Source organism: Rhincodon typus, chromosome 30 (genome assembly GCF_021869965.1).
Source record: "Rhincodon typus isolate 14 chromosome 30, sRhiTyp1.1, whole genome shotgun sequence".
In the NCBI taxonomy this organism is placed as follows: domain Eukaryota; kingdom Metazoa; phylum Chordata; class Chondrichthyes; order Orectolobiformes; family Rhincodontidae; genus Rhincodon; species Rhincodon typus.
In genome coordinates this window covers 10304054-10327559 of record NC_063361.1, presented here as the reverse complement: position 1 = coordinate 10327559, position 23506 = coordinate 10304054, and the positions used below count along the sequence as shown (strand labels likewise).

The window sequence follows — 23506 nt, the reverse complement described above, 5'->3', positions numbered from 1 at the left end:
GAAACACAGAGATCTCAGAGAGCTGTAAGGCTGATGGATGTAACATAGAGAAGGAAGGATGAGGCCACTAATGGATTTGAAAGCAGTGATGAGAATTTTAAACAAAAACAGAAATTGCTGGAAAAACTCAGCTGGTATAGGAGCAGAGAGAAATATAGTTAATGCTTTGAGTCCATAGACCCTTCTTCAGAACTGGAGATGAGAATTTTAAAATTGGCATTACCAGACTGGGAACTAGTGCAACACAGACTAGGAATTAAAGCAGATGACCAGCCTTATGGTATCAATCCCTGACCCCAGGCTGTAAAATTGAGTAGGTAACAGCAGCAAAAGCAGCTCACAATGGTGCTGAAAGGAATAGTAAATCTGAGCAAGGGGAAGGCTTTACAATCAGCAAAAGATGACCGAGAAATTGAAAAAGAGCGCGAAGATAAAATATGCAAGTACATCAGCAAGACGTACAAAATTATATTCAAAGAGCATAAGTATGTGAAAAGGAAGTGACAAGCGAAAGTTGATGTAGGTTCCTTAGAGGCAGGAGAAATAACGGGGAATAAGAAAATGACAGATACCAACAAGTACTTTATGACTGAATTCATAATGAAAGACTTAGAACTTACCGGAGACTGTGGTGAACCACAGATTTAATGAGAGTAAGGATCTTCGAGTAATTAATAAGAGTGAAGGAAACTTCCTGGAGCTACTAGTGGGACTAAAAGCTGACAAGTCCCCTAAATTTGATGATCTACATCCCAAAGTTTTAAAAGAACAGCCTACAGCAGGAGTGGATGCTTTGGTTTTGATTTACCAGAACTGCCTCGATTCTATAATGGACTGTGCGGGTTGTAAGGTAGCAAATATAGTGCCATGGCTAATGAAAGGAGATGCAAACAAACAGAGATCTATAGGCCAGTTAGCCTGACATCTGTATTCGGGAAGATGCTAGAATCCATTATTGAGGATAAGTTGATAAGACACTTGGGAAATTGCAATATGATTTACAAATCAATTCCGTGCAGTGAAAATCATGTTTGACAGAAGTATTTGAGCATTTTGAAGGTATAACGAGCAGAGTAGATAAGAATGAACCTGTGGATGTGGTACCTTTGGATTTCAGAAGGTATTTGATAAGGTGCCACAGAAGAATTAGTTGCCTGAAAGTAGGGCTCATTGAATTTGGTCTAATATATTAACATGGACTGAGGATTAGTTAACTGACAGAAAACAAAGACTAGCCATTTTTCAGATGGCAATATATTAAAACAGCACAATGGCTCAGTGGTCAGCACTGCTGCCTTTCAGTGCCAGGGATCCAGGTTCTATTCCGCCCTCAGGCAACTGTGTGGAGTTTGCACGTTCTCCCCGTGTCTGTGCTGGTTTTCTCCAGGTGCTCCGGGTTTCCTCCCACAGTCCAAAGATGTGCACGTTGGGTGGATTGGCCATAGTGTGCAGGGATGTGCAGGCTAGGTGCATCGACCATGGGAAATACAGGGTTACAGGGATAGGATGGGCCTTTGAGGGATGATCTTCAGAATGTGGACTTGATGGCCTGCTTCCACACTGTAGGGATTCTATAAAGTGTAATTTATCAAGGACAGAAAGAGGCTGTAAACGGGTATAGACCCGTCAAATTGATGGCAAATAAGAGGGTGGCAGATGGAAAAAATTGTGGAGAAATAAGTAAAAAACACGTTTAAGAATGGAACTGTGAAATTTTAGTGACTAATAAATCTTTATATTTCAAGGGATTTGGGGGGTCCTTGCTCACAAATCGCAGCAAGTTAATATTAAAGAACAGCAAGCATGAAGAAAGCAAATAAAAGGTCACAGACCTGAAATGTTAACTCTGTTTCTCTTTCAATAGATGCCTTTTATTTATTCATTTGTGGAATGTGAGCATTGCTGCCTAGTCAGCGTCTGTTGCCCTTGATAAGGTGTTTGAGGTGAGCTGCCTTCTTGAACTGCTGCAGTCCACTTGCTGTGGGTCGACCCCCTGCCTGATCTACTGAATGTTCCCAGCATTTTCTGTATTTATTTTAGGCAAATAGCATCCTGGTCCTTCTTGCAAAGTGTTTGGAGTTTCAGACGAAAGAAACCTAGCTGCAGTCATATAAAACTTTGGCAACACCGCCACTTGGAGTGTTGTGTAAAGTTAGACCATTTCTCTCAGGAAGGGTGAATCAAAGGTGCACTAGATTGAATCCTGGAATGAGAGAGCTGTCCTATGTAGAGAAATTGAGTAGAATTACTTTTTAGCCTCTGAAGTTTAGAAGAATAAGAGGCAATCTCATTGAAATATGTAAAAATCTAGGAGGGCTTCTCAGGTTAAATACTGAGAGGTACAGCTCCTGGCTGGAGAGTACAAAATTCAGGGTTATAATGTTAGGATAAACACTCAGCCTTTTGTGACTGAGATGAGGATAAACGTTTTCACTCAGAGGGGTGTGGGTCTTTGGAACATTCTATCCCAGAGAGCTTTGGAACTCTTAGTCAAAGAATAAAATCAAGGCTGAAATTCATAGACCTTAGGGCAATAGGAAAACGAAAGGATAGGAATTAGGGGAGGTGATGGCCTAGTTGTATTGTTGCTAGACTATCCAGAATGTTCTGGGGACCCAGGTTCAAATCCTACCATAGCAGATTGTGGAATTTGAATTCAATAAAAAAAGTCTGGAATTAAGAGTATAATGATGACCACAAATCCACTGATTGTCATAAAAAGCCATCTGGTTCACTAATGTCCATTAGGGAAGGAAACTGCCATTTTACCTGGACTGGCCTCCATGTGGCTCCAGACCCACAGCAATGCGGTTGATTCTTAAATTAGGGATGGGCAATAAATGCTAGCCTGACTAGTGATGCCCTCATCCCATGAATGAATAAATAAAAATATTGGCCAGGAAAGTGGAATTGATGTTGAAGTTGAGCTAAGATCTGACTGAAAGGTTAAGCAGGCTTGAGACATTGTACAGCCTTCACCATTTCTGATTTCCTACGTTCTTCTGTTGGAATGATTTTACAAGGATGAGATCCTGACTGGGGGGTTATTTCTATCAGGAAAGATTGAACAATCTGAGGTTCTTATCTCCAAACAAAAGAAGGCTGAGCAGAACCTGACACACGCATTTAATACACTGAAGCAGTTTAATAGGGTAGATATAAAGAAAATGTTTTCACTTGTGGGGTTGCTCTATATATGTCAGATTATAACTAATTTGGCAGAAACTACTGGGAATAGGAACTTGCTACGAATTGAGGTGAGTAGTGTCAGAGTTTTAAAGGGAAGTTGGTTACAGTTAGGGAGAATGCAATAGAGGGATGTAGGGATATGGTGCAATGAGCAAAGGTGACAAATGACTTGTGAGCTGCAGAAACACCAGTCATGGTCTGAGGTTACGCTGTAAATTCAACATCACTGACTTCAATGCATAGAAGTGTGTGACCTTAAAATTTTGTGGTCTTTTATTTAATCTTTGAATTGCCTGTACCCCTGTCCACTCCTTTTTCCATGACTATATCACCCTGCTTTCCTTGCAAAAACTGCAAACCCTTTATAAGTTTATAAATCCCACTCGAGTCACAAGAGCATCAGTTCTGCAGCAGCGTGAGAGAGAGAAAAAAAAGGTCTTGGGAAAAATTTGCATTTTCTCCAAATGCGGTCGTCTTTTTCTAAACATGCAGTGCTCTTCTGTAAATCAAAGTCACGAGACAGCAGATCCGTCGGATGACTCCTAAGTGTGTTTCGGGGGCTGAGCAGAGGGGTGGGAAGAAAAAGTTTGCTGCTGAGAGCTTGCAGCACAGCCAGCTCTGAAGTGCAGTGAAAGTGACCACTTTTCAACAACCTGTCTTTCAGGAGCCTGGCTCAGAAGTGGAACAGGGGTGATTAAGTACGACGGGAGCCAGTTTACCTGGTCTTACATCGCTCCACAGTTGGGCTATTGGGCTGCAGCCATGTTTCCGTTAACCCAAGGTAAGCTGTGAGAGTTTTGTCCAAGTCCTGCTTTTTGTGAAAAGAGATGTTGCAGTTGCTCTTTTAGTTGAGCAGATCAAGCACTAGCTATTGATCACTAAGTAGTTTTTGCTGTCACACCCAATCATTATTCTATTTGCATTTCAAACACATGCTTCCTGTGATTTTATTTAACAAGGGTTCGATTCCTGGGTGGTGTCCCTACAATCTGAAAGGGAACAGCTTGAGTTGCTAGGGCTAGGCTTACTGGAAAACGTGGAGCAGAGAAAGTGAGTCAGATGTGCAGAAGGTTGTTCAGACTTGAGGCAAAATATAAATTTAAAAATCCGCATTGCAGAAGTTTGGCACTTAATAAAAGAACCTAAGAACTTTGAGTGAGAGTAGGCAATTCAGTCTCATGATCCTGATTAGTCAACACAATGATGGCTGATCTCATGTCAGCCTCAACTTCACTTTCCTGCTTGCTTCCTACGACCCTTCAAACCATTATGAGTTAAAAAATCTATCTAACTTCCCTTCAAATTTATTCAATGTCCCAGCATCCACCACATGCTTGCATTTATGTAGCACCGTTTGTAAGATTAAAGCAAATCATTTGTAGTCTCTGTTGGAAATTTGTAAATGCAACAGCCTAGTTTGTGCACAGCAATCTCTCATAAACAGCAGTGTGATAATGAGCAGATTTTAGTGATATTCCTTAGGGATAAATTAGTGAGGAGATCTGAGAGAATATCCCAGACCTTGTGCAGAGTAATAGCATGGGATCTTTTCCATCCAATTTCCGAGACCTCATTTTAACATCTCAACCAAAACAAAGCAGCTTCCTCAGCGCAACACTCACTACTACAAAGGAATGTCAACCTTGATTTTTTGCTCAAGTGTTAGGAGTGGGACCTGATCTAATAACCTTCTTCCTGTGAGGTGAGAACCATCAACCTGTCTGACACCGTACCACCTAAATGAGACTTACAGAACCACAAAGCATATATTCTAAAAATAAGTGAAGTACCTGCCAACTTTATTGTGATAAACCTTCTCGATCATGCTCAAGTATTTTTATTCATTAACGGGATGAGGATGTCACTGGCCACGCAGCATTTATTGCCCATCCCTAATTGCCCAGAAGGCAGTTTAGAGTCAACCACATTGCTGTGGGTCTGGAGTCACATGTAGGCCAGACCAGGTAAGGATGGCAGTTTCCTTCCCTAAAGGACATTAGTGAGCCAGATGAGTTTTAACATCAGTGGTTTCATGATCATCATTAGATTCTTAATTCCAGATATTTTTATTGAATTCAAGTTCCACCATCTGTCGTGGCAGGATTCGAACCCGGATCCCCAGAACATTATCTGGTCTCTGGATTAACAGTCTAGTGATAATACCACTAGGCTATTTCCTCCCATTTAAGTCCTTTAAGTCATATGGATTTTAATCAGGGATGAGCAGAATCATAAAATCTTGCTAGGCTATTGCTTATTCTGCATCTTCAAGGCAATCAAGAGAGAATTCACAACTGTCAGGGAGTGTTTCTGTCCCCCATTGGGCTGTTCAAGTTGATACTGATCTCAAAACATCACAACCACAAGTTATAGGTAAAACTCTTTGGAGATTTACTCTCAACAATTGTGGATATCGAGAGACAGAGAGACAACTGGCAGGAGTTCAGAAGTGAATTCAACTGGAAAGCAGTAAAAGACATCTTTAGCACAGAAATGGGCCATTTCCCCTATTGAGCCATTTCTCAATTCTTTGCACGTAATAAGTTGAGGTTAATGATCATGAGGTGGTTCCTATCCATCTCAGTTGACAACCCTCCACAGGTACTCCTTCATGGTATTTAATGCTTGCTGTCAGTCTACTGCCTGCCATCATGGTTCTCAAACCTTCACATCCAGCACCATGGGGGAGGATCACCATTGCTGGTACTGTGGAAGGTTCCCATCCACCCCAAACACATTAGAGAATCTGCATCAATGAGAGAGAGGTGAGTGGGATGGTCTCACAAGGATTGAGGGTGGAGGACAATGGTTGGAGTTTAGTGACGGCTCCTTCACTATGGGCAGCCCTGTCCCAGTGATGGGACTCTATGAGGCCACATGCCTGATCAGAAAATTGTCTTTCACTGCTTTCCAGTTGAATTCACTTCTGAACTTCTGCCAGGTTTCTCTCTGTCTCTCGATATCCACAATTGTTGAAAGTCAACCCCCAAAGAGTTTTGTTTACCTATCACTTGTGGTTGTGACATTTTGAGATTAGTATCAACGTGAGCAGCCCACAGGGGGATAGAAATACTCCCTGACAGTTCTGTTGTTTTTTTCTTAGTTGCCTTAAAGATGCAGTATTAAAAATAGCTTAGCAAGCTTTGACAAGCGGTGTCACCTACCTCAGTCATGCAAAGGAATCAACGTTACTCTCCCTTCAGAAAACACTATGTTCATAAAATATTAAGTATATAAAAGCATAAAACCTCCACTTGTTTGGGAAGCCAGACAAAGCAGGAATCACATTCATCTCAGTTAAGTCACATATAAGGGCACATGACCACGAATTTCAAAGCTGTTACAGTATTGAAGGCTTGTCACACTACTGGCGTGTGCTGTCTTTCAGATAATATTCAGACAAGGTGAACAGTCCCTAAACAGCCCCTGTCTGTTTTCCTATTGAAGCTAAAGGACCCAAGAAATTAAATTGGAAACGGGCAGATCATCCTGGACAATATTTATTCCTAAAGTCCAACAGCAAACATGAAAAAGGGTTAACAAGGTGTAGAGTTGGATGAACACAGCAGGCCAAGCAGCATCATAGGAGCAGGAAGGCTGATGTTTCGGGCCTACCCCTTGATGCTGCTTGGCCTGCTGTGTTCATCCAGCTCTACACCTTGTTATCTCAGATTCTCCAGCATCTGCAGTTCCTTCTATCTATGAAAAAGGGTTATTTTTGTTATTAATTCATTGTTGTGTGTGGGAGCTTGCTGTATGCAGATAGACCACAGAGTTTCCTAAATTGCCAACAGTGACAACATTTCTAAGGTATTTCGTTGGGTGCAAAACTCTTCAGAATGTCAACTGATCCTGAAGGGCATTAGATAAATGCCAATCTTTCTGTTTTATGTTGTATTGGCAAGCAAACAGTATTGCCAGGCATGATGCCAGTGTCTGAAACAATCAGCATTTTGTTTCCCTTTCCTAATTAATTTTAATATTTTAAATTAAAACTCAAGGTATTAGTCAGACTGCCAAATGCCACAAATATGGCAGCCAAATGAGAATCTCTTTGCCTGACAATTGTATGTTCTCTGAGAGGAATGCCCCATTTCTATTCCTTTAACCAAACTAATTATAGAAGCTTCACAGGAATACAGTGAGTGAACCCAGATGGTGTGTGGGTGCGACAGCGAAGACTCGGGAAGTGGTTTAGGATTTATGACCAGGGCTGCTAGATGCAAAACGTTTGCACGTTTGATCAGCATTGTATTTTTGATTTTGTTTTGTGGTTTTAAATTCACAATTACATGAGGAATTGAGATGGGGGTTAAAAAATAAAGGTAAAATCCAGCCGAGTTGCAGTTCACAAACAGTGTTAGTGATATTTATGATCCAGGGCTCAACTTACTGTGAAAGACATTTGACCAGAAGGCATAGGAGTAGAAGTAGGCCATTCAGCCCATCGAATCTGGTCAACCATTCAATGAGATCATGGCTAATCTAATAATCCTCAACTCCATTTTCCTGCCACTTGCTTTGATTCCTTTACTGATTAAAACTCTGTCTGTCTCAACCTTGAATATACTTAATGACCCAACCTTGACAGCCTTCTGTGATAAAGAATTCCTTGGAGAGAAAAAGCCCTCTTCAGATGTTTTAAATGTGTGACCCCTTATTCTGAGATTATTTCCTCTGGTCCTAAACTCTCCCACAAGGGGAAACAAGCTTTCTATATCTACCCTGTCAAGTTCCATAAGAGCCTTGTATCTTTTTAATAAGGTGACCTTTCATTCTTCTAAACCCCAGCAGTACAGGCCCAACTTACTCAACCTCTCCTTATAAGACAGTCCCTCCAAATCTGGTATGAGCCTATTGAACCTTCCCTGGACTACCTCCAATGCATCTTTCCTTAGTAAGGGGCCCAAAAGTGTTCACAGTATTCCAGCTGTGGTCTAACTAGTCTGTTGTATAGCAAAATCTCCCTACTTTTATACTTCATTCCCTTTGAAATAACAACCGACATTCTATTAGCCTTGCACATTACCCACTGAACTTGAATAATAACCTTTTGTGATTCATGCATGAGGATTCCCAAATCCCTGTGTTCTGTAGCTTTCTGCAGGCTTTCTGCATTTAAATAATATTCACTTTCACTGTTTTTCCTGCAAAAGTACATATCCCCACAATTTCCCATATTATATTCCATCTACTATTTTTTTTTCCATTTGCTTAACTTGTCTGTATCTCTTTGCAGATTCTTTGTGTCATCATCAGCACTTGCCTTCCCACCTATTTTTTGTGTCATCCGCAAACTTGGCTATAAATACATTCACTTAGGGGAGGCGATGGCCTAGTGGTATTATCACTGGATTGTTAATCCAGAGACCCAGATAACATTCTGGGGACCCACCATGGCAGATGGTGGAATTTGAATTCAATAAATATCTGGAATTAGGAATCTAATGATGACCGTGAATCCATTGTCAATTGTTGGAAAAACCCATCTGGTTCACTAATGTCCTTTAGGGAAGGAAGCTGCCTTCCTTACCTGGTCTGGCCTACATGTGACTCCAGACCCACAGCAATGTGGTTGACTCTTAACTGCCCTCTGCGCATTTAGGGATGGGCAATAAATGCTGCCTGGTCAGCGACGCCCTGATCCCGTGAATGAATTTAAAAAACATTTTCCTCATCCAAGTCATTAATCTCTTTGCAAACGTGGCCCAGTACTGAGCCCTGTTACACTCCACTAGTGTATCCTATTAAAACTTGGCACAGTTGTTTCTTAATCAAGCTCCTCCCTCTCAAACTGAATGTTAAATTATGGTTGCTGTTTCCTAAGGCCTCATTACACATCACCAGATCCAAATGATTCCTGGTTGAATCCACAGCATATTGTTCTAGAAAACTGTCCCAATTATATACTATGAATTCTTCCTCATGGCTTTCTCTGCCAATCTACATTAAGATTAAAGTCACCAATAATTAATGTACTATCTCTTGATTTATTCTCTGTCCTACTGTAAAGCTGCTGTTCGGGGATCTTTGGAAAACTCCTACGCCAATACCTTCTTTCTCTTTATTTCTTATCTCCAGCCATATGGATTCTTTTTCAAGATCATTTCTCGGTATTGTATTTATTCCATCCTGTACCACCAATGCTACCACACCACTCTTTCTTTCCTGCCTGTCCTTCTGAAAAGTCACATATCCCTGAATATTTAGTTACCAGCATTGATCACTTTGTAACAATGTCGCCGTAATGGCTATAAGCTCATATCCATTAACTCATTTACTTTATAAAAACCAAAAGAACTATGGATGCTGTAGTTCTGAGGAGGGATCACCAGACCTGAAACATTAACTCTGATTTTCTCTTCACAGGTGCTGTCAGACTTGCTGAGCTATTCTAGCAACTTCTGTTTTTGGCAACTCATTTACTTTGTTCTGAATACTATGTGCATTCAAGTGAAAAGCCATTTAAATTTGCAATTTTATCCTCCATTGACCCTACTTAGTATTTTTCAGCGTTTGCACTCTCTGTCCCTTCATGGCCCACTCAGGATATCATTATCCAAACAGCTGTCCTGTAATGCTGCCATAGCATCTACCTTGGCACATCTACAGTCTTCTTCCTTTTGTGAGCCTACTATCCACCTCCCCTAGTTAATTTCTATATGTACTTCAAAGAGAAAAAACAAAACAGAATTTTGGACACTCATATTACATCTCTCTGTAACTTGCTATGCCCTAAGGAGAACAGTCCACTTTACAAACATACGAATCAGGAACAGGAGTAGGCTCGGAGGAATGGGAGTAGGTCACTCGAGCCTACTCCACCATTCAATAAGATCGTGACCGATCTGATTACTTCACATTCCTGCTCGCCCTTAAACCACCAGCCCTTGTTGATCAATAATCAATCTACCTCTGCCTTGAAAATATTCAAAGACTCTGTTTCCAATACTTGGTCAAGAATAGAGTGCCAGAGACTGCCTGAGAATAAAATTCCTCTGATCAGTATCCGAAATGGGCGATTCCTAATTTTTAAACAATAAAAGATTTGTAAGCAGGTTTGGGACAAAAAAAAACTTAGGAAATTCATGATCTGATCATCAAAATCTGGAGTTTGCCAGTTGACAGAATCCCCTCTCCTCAGAGATTTGGTGTTTGAAAACCTCAGGAGGCCTACGCAAACAAAAACAAGCTGGAGAAATTCAGCAAACCAGGCAGCAGTTGTGGAGAAAGAGAGAGAAATCTCATCTCTCCATGTAAATTATGTTTCTCATTCCTTGCACAATTGTCAATGTTGAGTAAACTGCAAATATATTACTGGGATGGCTGCATTAGATTAATGAATCAGTGGATGAACTTGACATGGTCTAATTGGCCTCAGTGCCTTGGCATCAGGAAGGGAGGAATCAGCCAAGGTTCAATATAAATAAGGCCCTGGAAAATACAATTCTTGCAAATAATAACAATTACGTTCTGAATAAATGCCTGGACAGGATTATCTACACAGTCTCTCAAGTGGGATTACGATATCACATTCTCAGCAGCTTTTACAGTTACTGTTTAAATGTTTCTGACACATTATTAGTCACTCACACAGGCTGAGAGGCTTGGGTTTTGCCCCAGAATCCTGTTGAAATCCCTCTTCCACAGTTGGCTTGCGTGAACCACACAGCTGCAGAAATAAATGCGATTCCGTTGTTGCAAACTCAAGTGATAAGCTGTGTAAAACCTCTGGAGGATCTGGCTTTTGGTGTTGCTTTGATTTGGAGGGATGTTTCTTTTTTTGAGAATGATAATGGAGATGTGAACACTTATGCTTAGAGCAGAGAATCACCTATCGTGGACAATTTGACTGTGTTTGTTTTCTTAATTCCTTCGTGGGATGTGGGTGTCACTGGTAATGCCAGCATTTATTGCCATCTTTACCCCTCAACTAAGTGGTTTGCTAGAGGCCTTTCAGAAGGCAGTTAAAAGTCAACCATATTGCTGAGAGTCTGGAATCAAATATAAGCCAGACCCAGTGATGATGGCTAATTTCCTCAAACTGATGAGGGTTTCATGCTCACCATGACTGAAGCTAGCTTTCAATTCCAGCTTTTACTCATTGAATTTAAATTCAGTCAGCTGTTGTGATGCCTCTGGATTACTAGCCCAGAACTGTTACCACTTGTGGCACTGTCACTTCACTCGACTCAGTGTACGGCCGGTACTATGTTTATTCTGTCAACTCAGGTTGTTCAAAAAATGTTTCAGTTGAAGGGATTTAAATAGAAAAGTTCCAGACTTGACAACATTGAAGTCTTCATTATGGCAGTACACTGTGCATTTAGTGGGAAAAATATGATGCATATGGTAGAATTACTTTCTATAAATAGTATCTTGGCAAACTAAGGCATCTACTATACTGTATATATCCTTCATAACCTCATGATTAATGTTCCACAGTGTAGTAAAGTGCAAATACTTCAGGCAGGCTAGAGCTATCTGTAAAAAATAAACAAGGGATTTAAAACTATTTCTGGATGTAGTGCAGTTTTACTAATCTTCCCCCATCCTCACAACCCTTAGATTAAAAATATTAGCTTTTGCTTAACTGGTGAAGCATAAAAGTTAATGATGAGGAAATTAGAAGGGAGATGTAAAATCAACAGGAATTTTCCACCCAAAGGATATTAGAGGATAACATAAGTAGGCATTACAGATGGGTTCAAGACGTGATTTTCTTTCTGGATAAAGAAGGAATGAAGGGACATTGGCAGGTAATGGGATTCTTCCGTCTAAAACAATGTTTGTATTCCCAGATAGTCCTTGTGTGCTTACATAAAACTCTGAAGTTCACCTTCCTGCATTAATAATAAACAAGGGCACAAGGATTATTTTCAAAGGTTGGAATTGAATAATTTGTTTCTTCTTTGGTTATACTGCCTTTCTCTTGAAGTTATTGCCGTGTAACTGCAAATTTTACTGTTTGTTTCCAGCTGCAGTCAACCCCTCGAGATTTGGAGATATCACAACCTACCACACCATATTTCTGCTCACCATTCTTGGAGCCATGGCTCTGTTAGTTCTGGTTCTTCTGTGCTTGCTGCTCTATTACTGCAGGTAAACCTGTGTTGTTTTCTTGTTTCCTTCGCCGTCTGTTTAATAGTTTTCTTCTCCCTTTTATCCCTGCATCCCCATTATTCCCCAATGAAGATCAGGATTCAGCTAACTGACTCAGGGTAGAGCAAGTTAGGGTGGCACAGTGCCTAAGTGGTTAGCATTGCTCCCTCACAGTACCAGGGACCTGGGTTCAATTCTAGCTTCGGACGACTGTCTGAGAGGAGTTCGCACATTCTCCCTGTATCTATACGGGTTTCCTCCCACAGTTTCAATCCAAAGTTGTGCAGGTTAGGTAGATTGGCCATGGGAAATGTGGGGTTACAGGGATAGGGTGGGGTGGTGCTCTTTCAGGGAATCGGTGTGGACCTGATGGGCTGAATGGCCTGCTTCCACATTGTAGGGATTCTATGATGATTCTATTAATTGTCACTTATCAAATTAACTGACTATTACTTTTCACAAGAAACTACGCTGCAACCCTGTGATGGATTGCAAACTATTTATTTAAATACAATAGGGAAATAGGAAAAGCAAATGGAATGTTGGCCTTTATTTCAAAGGGAGTAGACTGCAAAAAATAGGTGGTTTTGCTAAAACTAATTAAGGAACTAGCTGGAATACTGTAAGCAGTTTTGGGCTCCTTATCTAAAGAATAGATATACTAACATTGGAGACAGTCCAGAGAGGGTTCAATATGAGGAGAGGTTGAGTAAATTGTGGACCTTTACTCATTGGACTTTAGAAGAATGAGAGGCAACCTTACAATGCTTAGGGGAGTTTGCAGGGTAGATGCAGAAATCTCCCATTGTGGGAGATTCTAGGATCAGAAAATATAGCCTCAGAATAAGGGGTTGCATATTTAAAACAGAGATTAGGAGAAATTTCTTCTGAGCGTGGTGAACCTGTGGAATTTTTTTATCCAAATGAAAATCAGTATAAATTAAGTTGGCAGACAAATTATAGTCAATATGTATTTTAAATTACGGGATAGAATGAAGCTGGATTTCTCAGATTTATAGCACCACTGTCTAACACGCAGTCCTTCAACTGTCTGAGAATCCTCTGATACAATTCCAGCTTATTTCCTTGGGCTAGACTTTCATCCCCAAAGCAAAGTTGGGAAGTTCCCCAATTCTGTTTGCCCACCTCAGGAAAATTGGCCCACGTGGATGTGCTTTCACCATGCCAGGGAATGGGTGACAGCTACAATTGGGCAAACCCGACCCTGAACAGTGTTCAAAGGAAGTAACAGGGCTGCAAAGTGCCAAGGGATAACACAGTGTGGAGCTGGATGAACACAGCAGGCCAGGCAGCATCAGAGGAGCAGGAAAGTTGACGTTTCGGGTCGGGAGCCTTCTTCAGAAATCAGCAATTCTTACTATCTCTGAGAGAGTGCCAAGGGAGTCTGTGTTTAAAAGGCCCACCTCGGTTCTGGCAATCAAGTTTAGGTTAATAACAAGAAGGACAAAGCTCTCCAGTCCTCATCCTCCCCATCTTGCTAGGCCTAGGAGAGAAAACCCCCTATGAAACTTGACGAAACCGTCAGCCAAGAATAAAAATCTTAGGAATTAGCCCCTTGATTGTTCTCCCCTGGGAGACAAGGAAGCTGGCAGGATAAGTTGATTAATGGTTTCAGATAATGAAGCAAATTACCAGGATAAATAGGGAATCCACAACAAGGAGACAGATTTTAAAATCAGTTTTAAGCAATCACAATGAATTTCTTCACCCAGAGAAATACAAAGTGCATCCTAGAAGTTTTTAAGATACAGAATTAATTGATTTGTTTAAAAAGTAGACAGTTACTTGAGTAAAATTATTATGGAAAAGGAACAGGCCATTGAAATCGAAGAGATTAAAATGGCACACGAGGCTCTAATGACTTAATTCAGATCTTATTTTCGGAACTTTATTTTACCCTTGAGCACCATTCATACATCATGTTAAATTTCTCAGTGTCAAATTTTACAATGATCATAAATGTTATGGATCTATAAAACTTACATTTCCTGGGCGTTATTTACCTGTCTTCCTTCAATCGCCTTTTTCAAAACAATTTGGGCTGGATTTCTAGGCTCCATTGAGGGTGAATATGGAAGAGGGAGGGGACATCAATTCACAGTGCTCACCAGCTCCTGTCAGAGGCCAGGCTTTAAGACCCTCCCTATCTGCCTGAACTCAGCTGCAGCTATAATCCTGCCAATGGAGGGGTTACCCCTACAAAGCTTAGCTACTGTTTTTTTTTTAAATTTAATGTTTCAAAGGTTTGAGAAAGGGAACTTCCATCTTGGACTTCTCCCCACTTGCTTGAAAAGGCCATTATCTCAGTGCTAAAAGTCCAACATATTGTTCCACTCTGACCCCTCTTTTTAAAGAATGTATGTACAACTAAAGCATTTTTCCTTTCAATTCCCAAACTCTGACATACGTGGCCTGTAAGTGGGTGTTTCAAGTTCGATTACATGTCCTCCTATTAAAATCATTCAAAACTGCCTTGTTTTTATTAAGTTCACCCACAGCACATCAAGAACAGAGAATGCTCTGAGGATTGCAGGCATTGGGTTCAGAACCTGGATCTCTATGCTGGTAGCTGAGGCCCCATCTGCTGGAAACCAGTGCTCACTACAGCATAAGGGATTGAACAATAAATTCACCCTCAAAACAGTAAGGACGATTTTGCGAATCCACATTGCTTACAGCTTTTCCACTTCTGTTTTCAGTAGTGTCTCCTAAACTTTTTTTTTGAGAAAATGGAACTTTTAAAATTGTAATTGAAATCATGCAGTCACTTAAGATACAATAAAACAACAGTGGATGCTGGAGATTTGAAACAAACAAAAACAGAAATTGCTGGAGAAACTCAACGGGTCTAGCATTATCTGTGAAGAGAAAATAGGTTAACATTTCAAAGTCTAGTAACCCTTCCTTTCAATTCCTCAGAAGATATAGGTATATTTTGAAATCTTCAAACACAAGTTAGGTTATATTTTAAATATTCATATATTTAAACAAAATTAAGTTCTACATGGAATTATCAGTTATAATGCCATCTCATTTTGTGGACTCCAACATCTGTGTTACAAGTCTATCACTGTAAAATTTTCAGTAATGTGGTCTTGTGTTTTAAATTGTTCTATTTGAAATGCAGCCTGTGCCTGCAGTATATTTGAAAGTACTTATCATGTCCTGTCATTTTAATGTAGATGTGATGATTTTTAAGCCTGTAGTAGATTTATTAATGGAATTTTTATTCAACAGGAGAAGATGTCTAAAACCACGCCAACAGCACAGAAAATTACAGATTGCTTCCACTTTAGACAGCTCCAAGAAGGACCAAGCCACCTCCATGTCTCACATTAATTTGATCAGCACCAGCCACTTGGAATCAGTGTCCTCCAATGGGGATATGGATGTCCACACACCCATCCTGAAATCTGCCTTCAGTACATCTCGAGAGTTTGAGAATTCCCGAGAGGAGTTCTTCAAGCAGATTCCATACAGGGACTCCAGCCAAAAGATGAGGCACATCAACAAGGCATCCACTGACACTTTGGCCCATCGAGGAAATTCCAAAGACGATTACCACAGGACAGTGGAGAGCTTCCCATTGAAAGTTGCAAGGTCCATGGATGCTTCTGGAGAGTTGGAACCACCTTTAATGGACGACTACAGGCGAAGCTATAGCTCAATGGTTGCCCAACAACCGATGGATGAAAAAGGCAGAGAAGGTCACACGCGACGCATTTTGGCTGAAAGCAAACTTTGTGCAAATGATCCACCCTCACCTCCACCATTACCACCACCTTTTGAATCCCTCATTGGGCACAAAATGGACAATAAACCCTCAGAATACATGATGTCCCAGTCTGTGGATCACCTGGCTAGGCCTACAACACTGTCCCAGCCAGGCCAACTCATCTTCTGCGGTTCTATCGATCACATGAAGGACAACATGTACAGAAACGTAATGCCTACTTTAGTCATACCTGCCCATTATATGGGATTAACTTCCGATTATCCTTGCATGGATCAGTCCGCAGCCGTAGCGTCAGAACAGTTGGAGATGAAAGGGGCTCAGGTGGGAGGGTCCATGTCCCACCAGCACGGCCCTCAACAATATCAGCATCAGCAAGTGCAACAACCGACCCCCCCATCTGATGACGGAGAAGGCAAAGGATGGGGCCCTCACTCCTCTTCCATGAGTGGCCCAATGGCAGTATTACTGAATGAGTCAGCAATGGCGCAGATGAATGGAGAACTGCAAGCACTCACTGAAAAGAAGTTCCTGGAGTTGGGGGTAAAGCCTCAACATCCCAGAGCCTGGTTCGTCTCATTGGACGGGCGATCCAACGCTCACGTGCGGCACTCTTACATCGATTTACAGACAGGAGAAAGAATCGGAAGTAATGATGCTAGCTTAGACTCTGGTGTCGACGTGAACGAGACCAAGCCCGGCAAAAAAGCGAAGGAAGATCGTGAGCGGCCAGCTCCCGGAAGCGTGGCCTATGGTAAGCTGACTTACGTGGATGACACGGAGCAAAGCAGCAGCGAAAGCAGAACGGCTGTCTGTTCTCCAGAGGACAACTCCCTCACCCCTTTGCTTGAAGAGACTTCTGAACACAGGGAACCACTTCATCGGCAGGATCGCAGCAGAGGTAACAGCATGAGGAGCAGTACTAGCGAGATTCACAGGGATTCGACCACTAGCCCAGAGGAAGAAATGCAAGACCACTCTGAAGGGGCAGATGACCAAGGTGAGAATAAAAAGAGTCCTTGGCAAAAAAGGGAGGAGAGACCTTTGATGGTTTTTAACTTGAAGTGAACTGCAGACTTACTTTGCCAAGACCTTGAATAAAATCCTCAAGCGTCTGAAAATGCATCAGCAACCCAACAGAAAATTTGAGCACAAACAAAACAAAACAAAACAAAACGACAAAGTCTGAAGCAACAATCTCCAGTGGCCTCAAGAGGGAATCTAGACCAAGGAAGAGTCGAAAGCAACAATCTACTTCTCCTAGAATTTGTGCTTTTGTTTTTGCAAAGCTGAAGAAATTTTTGAGAGAGAGAGAGAAAACAATCTCCAGTGACAAAGCTGCAAGTCTTCTGTAAGGGCAGTTGGAACATGCATTAATGTTGTCTTTAATACTGAGTTTTTGTAAAGAGAAAATGCCAGTGTGGTATCAGCCCACACAATGAACTCAGTAACTGTTTTTCCTGAGGAAGATGAAGACACTATATAAAGGTTAGGTCCTTTTGTTACTTTAATTGGAACAACCCTACCAAATGAAGCATTTTCTTGCTTGAGGAGCAGTAGTTTTACATGTCACAACTTTTTTGAATAGGAGTTTTTTTTTTGGAAGGTACTTTGTTTCTTTTTCCTTGTGTATTATACTTTCCTTAACTTGACCTGAAACCAATCCCAGTAGCAGACCATATAGACCTGGTCCAGTACTCTCCAAGTGCCTTCTTTGTGTCTAAGTTGTGCAGAAAGGAGGGAAAGCAACACTTGAGCTGATGTAAGATGACAGGCTATGACAAAGAGCCTAAAATTAGGAAGTTGGAATTTATGCATATTTTATAAATGTGACATTCAATATGTGCAGAAACAGTTTTAAAAAAAAACCTGTAGCCCAGTTACAATTTGCCACTGTGATTTTTGTTAGATTGCAGCCAACCTGCCAGGTAAGAGAAATAATCACAGGTACAATTAACTCAAGTGCTGTTTTATATTTAAATGTATTGGTTACGTCATGATGAATTGTTCAATTAATATATGTGAGAGAAATGACGAGTAGCCTGATGCCTGTAGAAATTACCTGGCACGTGAATGATGGATTAGTGTGATTTCTTGTGTAAATCATCTAATATACATAATGACTCCTTTAGATTGCTTCAGAATCAAACAAAGTAACTGTTGAGCACATTATCCATGCACTTGTTACAAAGGATATATATTTGACCGTGTAAAGTGTAAGAAGGCCTAACTTATTTGAACAGTGGGCTGCGTTTTCAAATCTTCTGCCTGAAGATCAGGAAGTAATCTTACTCACATGAAAACAGTTTGCAATAGCAAGGGGACGTCAGTGATTGCAATATTCAGTGGGCCTAAAGAGAGGCAGCTCTGAACGCTGGTGGTGGGGCCATTTTAAATTAAGACCCGTGTCTCGTGAGGACAACGGGCCTGTTCCTGCCATTTCATTGAGCTGTTGAGACGAGATTAATAACTGTTAACAACCAGCGGCAATTTCCTAAATCCAACTGGGATGAGGCCCCTCCACCAGGGAATCATAAGTTTAGCCCGAACCACTGCTCCCCCACTCCAATTCCCAACCACAGTCAGGGACTGCAAAGATGACCAGGCACAGCAATGCCCCAGTGTGTGATAAAAGGTTTCCTCATTCAATATACTGTCAATCTATGTTAAATAAATATCTTCACAAAAAGTTAATTAGTTGAAAGAAAATCAAAATGAAATGAATGTTAAGATAGTTCTATTACTGTTAATTCCCTGTAGCTCATTGAACAATACAAACAATATACCTTATTGATACATACGTAAAAAAGCATTTAATTTGGGACCTCCAATGAGTGTTCACTAATGAGACCTTACAGATACAAATAAACAGGGCAGAGTTGGATAAATGCAGCTTCAAAAATCAGTAAAAATGTTCGATGCCGTCCAGGACTCAATCCACCATCTTCAACATTCACTCCCTTCACTACAGAAACACAGCACACACAGCTATGACAAGATCCACTGCATAGCTCCTTCAGCAGTACCTTCCAAACCTGTGACCTCTCCCGTCTAGAACGACAAAGGTAGCAAATACATGGGAACACTATGATCTGTGAGTTTTCCTCCAAGCTACATACCACCCTGACTTGCACTGGTCTTTCAGTGTTGCTGGGTCAAAATCCAGAAACTCCTTTCCTAACAGCACTGTAAAGTCCCCATGTTTCTAAGGAATGCAGCTGATTGAGAAGACACCTTTTTCAGGGCAATTAGGGACGTGATAATAAATGCTGGCCTAGCCAATAGCGACCAAATCTCAGAAGCAAATTTAAAACAAAGTTGCAGAGATTGTATTTGACACGTTTTGTACATGAAAAAGTGTTACAATACAGTATATAAGTATTCATTGCCTTTTCACCTGATAGACTTAGGTTCAAACCCCAGTCTAGTTGAGTGGCATGAAAGGCTTCCTTAGCTACCAATTGAAAGGAGCCCTGGAACTATTTACCTGCAGATTGAAAGATGCTGCGTCATAGCACAAGACCCATTGTTATTGGAGTCAAATCCCCATGCAGGGTCCTAAGATGATTGGATGGAAATTGTTTGGAGTTTAGCCTCATTGTTGAGACTAAATACAGGGATTACTTTATCTCACCATGCTATACTTGTCCAAGTATGAAGATGGTCATGCAAAAACAAGGGTGTGATATTCCAGTTCTCATCTTTGATGTTGCTAGGTTCAAGGAGGTATAGAACTATCAGATATTGCATGGCATCTGAAATGGAATTAATCATTTTATGGTATCTAGTTTTAAAAGAGTATCATCACTGTATTGGACAGATGAGAATATTACCACTTTACTAATTCATATTCAAAGCTTTTATACCTTTCTTTTGAAATGAACATTCCTAAATGCACACTGTGTTGTTGGCCAAGAATAGACATACAGCCGTACCATAATCGGTTCTAGCAGGCTCTTGAGTAAATGAATAATCCAAAGTAAGCAGTATGTGTCCTTACATTGACAAAAATATAAAAAGCTGAAGACTGGAATTTAAATGTTGAATTCAAGTATTCAGAAAGCATCCAGTGCCCACACTGATTACATGTCTGGAATTATCAAGGAAATTTAAATGGAACTTAAAACAATTAATAATTGGATTTGACGTAGAATGAGAGCAACCTGCTTCTTAATTCATACTCAAATACGTTTTCAATTGGAGTCTAACCTGCAGCACTGATTCACCTCTTCTGTTGACATTACAATCAGAAAATGTCTTTTCACTATTTGCTTTCGCTTCAATTTATGATGTGCTCAGCAACAAATAATGAATGATCAGTAATAAATTGACCCTCTTCGAGTCAAATATCTAATCAACGGGAGCATGGCACATGGAATCAGCCAGTTAGTTTTATAACCCTATCTCAAACCTGTGTATCCCCATGGTGAGTCGAGCACCACATGATCACCTTATAACCTAGAGTAGACCAAAAGTATATTAAGGAATGTTTTATTTTATTCTGTTTAAAAAAGCGTGTTAAAAGTGAGGGGGCAATCTTTCCTGTTGATGCACATATGAAGCTATGTAATTTTAGGCTCAAAATAAGTGCTTCTTTAAGGGTTATTGGGATTGTTATTGTGGACCTGTTGCTTTTTTTTAGACCTGATAAACAGTTGTCTTGTGCCATCATTTTACATCTCCTTTTGCAAAGTTCATGTCATTGAATTGTTTCCAATGCTGTGCCACAATTGAGGTAAGATGAATGACCTGGACTGTTTTTGCTGAACGTATTGTACGTATGGCTACCTTTTAAACTGATTATTAGTGCTAGTGACTCGGTGTCTTTTGTTTGACTGTTGGCCACAGTTTTTTTTAAACAAGGTGGTCTTAAACAGAGAGATGTGTGCTTGGTATCCAGTTTGCTCTTTACAAAGAAAACATGGTCAAAATTCTGTGCAATCTTTTTTGCTTGTTCCTAAAGTTGTTAATACAAAGCTTATTAAAAATGTTTGAGAAATGAATCCAGCTTCTCTTCGTTGTTGAACAATTTATTGAACTGGTGTTAAAATGTAATGCCTGCAAAATTATGTTTATGAATCGATACAATACTGACATTTCTTACGGCCAAACCCTCCCCAATTCCAAACAGATCCAAGGAATGCAGCCCGGAAAGCTGTGGTTACTGATTTTCACTGAATTAGTCAGCCTGTACCAGTAGGGAAAATAACTATTTCAGAGGGCCAAGTCAATGACAGTTCATTAGAACTCGAAGTTAGAGATGCAGTAGTTTTCAAAAAAGTACAGAAATACAAAAAGGGAAGGTTTCTGCTGGGCTGGAAGGTGGAGAAACAAGTGAGAGTTTCTCCAAACATGTGGGAAATTAACAATTCTACTTCCCACCCCTGTACCCATTAGGTATTAGGAGCAAAGAGACCATTTTATATTTCAGATTCCTCCGGTCAGGTGATTATGACAACTGCAAAGCAAATAAAGGCGCTTTCCTGCTGTTCCCAAACCAACAATTGCAGTGTGCTCCTTGCAATTTTCACAGCAACTGATGAACATTGAATCTTTAATGTCTTTCTGTTATCCAAGACGTATTAAAGGAGACAGAGCGAAGATGAAGAACTTACAAATTGGCCACATTCTCATTGAAAGGCAGAAAAGGCTACAGGTGCTGAATGGCCCCTTCCTGTTCTTATGTTCATACGTGGAGGTGCCTGTGTTGGACTAGGGTGGACAAAGTCAGAAGTCAAATGATGCCCAAGATCACAATTGAGGTTGTCTCCATGTGTATTAAACTTGGCTGTCAGTCTCTGCTTGGCGATTCTGTGTTGTTGTGTATCTCGAAGGCTGCCTTGGAGGAGCTTACCCGGAGATTAGAAGCTGAATGTCCTTGACCGCTGAAGTGTTCCCTGACTGGAAGGGAACATTCCTGTCTGGTGTCCATTCATCTGTTGTCACAGCATCTGCATGGTCTTGCCAATATACTATGCCTTAGCACGTCCTTGCCTGCAGTGTATGAGATGGACAACATTGGCCAACTCACATGAATATCTGCCTTGTGCAAGGTGGGTGGTGCTCCCATGTGTGATGGTGGTGTCCATGTCAAAGATCTGACATGTCTTGCAGAGGTTGCCGTGACAGGGTTGTGTGGTGTTGTGGTTGATAAAGAACTCCTCAATCGCTAGTTCTGATATGCCACAGTGAAAAACCACAACAACCTCCTTAGAAAACAGACACAGGAAACAACTGATAGAGTACCCTTCATTGTCCAGTACGTCCCTGGAGTGGAGAAACTACGCCATGTTCTTCGCAGCCTTCAACATGGTGAGATGCCCGTTGTCATCAATGACAAGATCTTCCCCACGTCTCCACTTCTTGCCTTCAAACAACCGCCAAACCTTAAACAGACCATCGTTCGCAGCAAACTATCCAGCCTTCAGGGCAATATTGACCACAATCCTGTCATGGCAACCTCTGCAAGATATGTCAGATCATTAACATGGATACAGCAGATACTCATGTGACTCTGCCAATGTTGTCTCTCTCGTACGCTGCAGGCAAGGGTGTGCTGAGGCATGGTATATTGGCGAGACCATGCAGACACTTTGACAATGGATGAATGGACACCGCACAACAATTGCCAAACAGGGATGATCCCTCCCAGTCGGGCAACACTTCAGTGGTCAAGGAGATTCAGCTTCTGATCTTTGGGTTAGCGACCTCCAAGGTGGACTTCAAGATACGCAACAATGCAGAATTGCCGAGCAGAAACTGATCGCCAAGTTCCATACCCATCAAGATGGCCTCAATCATGACCTTGGGTTCATGTCACGCTACATATGACCCCACCACACTGTTCTGTATCCATAAAATCTTCTTTGCCGTCCTGTTTTGTCACCATCACCTTGATAAATTGTTATAATCTCTATCTTAATTAATTTGTACAGTTTTGGATTACTTATTACTTTGGTCAGACCCTCAGCATGTGACTCTTATACCTATCATGTTATTCCAGTCATTTGGTTTGTCTCCAGCATCACCTTATTTTTAAATTTTTTTTGTACTTATCTCTCTACCTCATTTAATCGGATTATAGGTCATCCCTTTGCTTGTTATTCAGCTGGTGACACTTTATTTACACTATCTAACACTTCAGATCACCTGCAGGGAATTGCTCAACCCTCCACTCACACCATTTGTATGACCTTTTGCACTCTCTGCCCATAAATTCTGTGTTCTGTGTGCTTCTCTCATTCCACCTGATGAAGGGCTTTGCTCTGAAATCTTGTGATTTCAAATAAACCTATGGACTATAACCTAGTGTTGTATGACTTCTAACTCATGTTCGTAACCATTCTTTCACGTATTCTGAACAAGTATGGCAAATGGTGCTAAGCTATAGGCAGTTTTATGGTGCGGGCTTTCCACTAGGTGTGAAATTAAGATTACACACACTCATAGGGTAATCGCAGC

General features: G+C 41.0%; 1 protein-coding gene across 1 annotated transcript; it reads left to right on the top strand.

The window, feature by feature from the left end:
• Positions 1-342: 342 nt before the first annotated feature.
• Positions 343-21052, top strand: LOC109934921 (protein FAM171A2-like). Its single transcript, XM_048614395.1, has 5 exons — positions 343-485; positions 643-842; positions 3854-3970; positions 12168-12291; positions 15550-21052. The coding sequence occupies exons 1-5, from the start codon at positions 343-345 to the stop codon at positions 17111-17113; spliced, it is 2148 nt and encodes a 715-aa protein (XP_048470352.1). The 3' UTR covers positions 17114-21052.
• The last annotated feature ends 2454 nt before the right edge of the window (positions 21053-23506 follow it).

Coding starts and splice junctions, on each gene's coding strand:
- LOC109934921 (XM_048614395.1), top strand. CDS start 343: ATGGTGCTGAAAGGAATAGTAAATCTGAGCAAGGGGAAGGCTTTACAA. Junction 486..642: donor ATTATATTCAAAGAGCATAA/GTATGTGAAAAG, acceptor GGTGAACCACAG/ATTTAATGAGAGTAAGGATC. Junction 12,292..15,549: donor TTGCTGCTCTATTACTGCAG/GTAAACCTGTGT, acceptor TTTATTCAACAG/GAGAAGATGTCTAAAACCAC.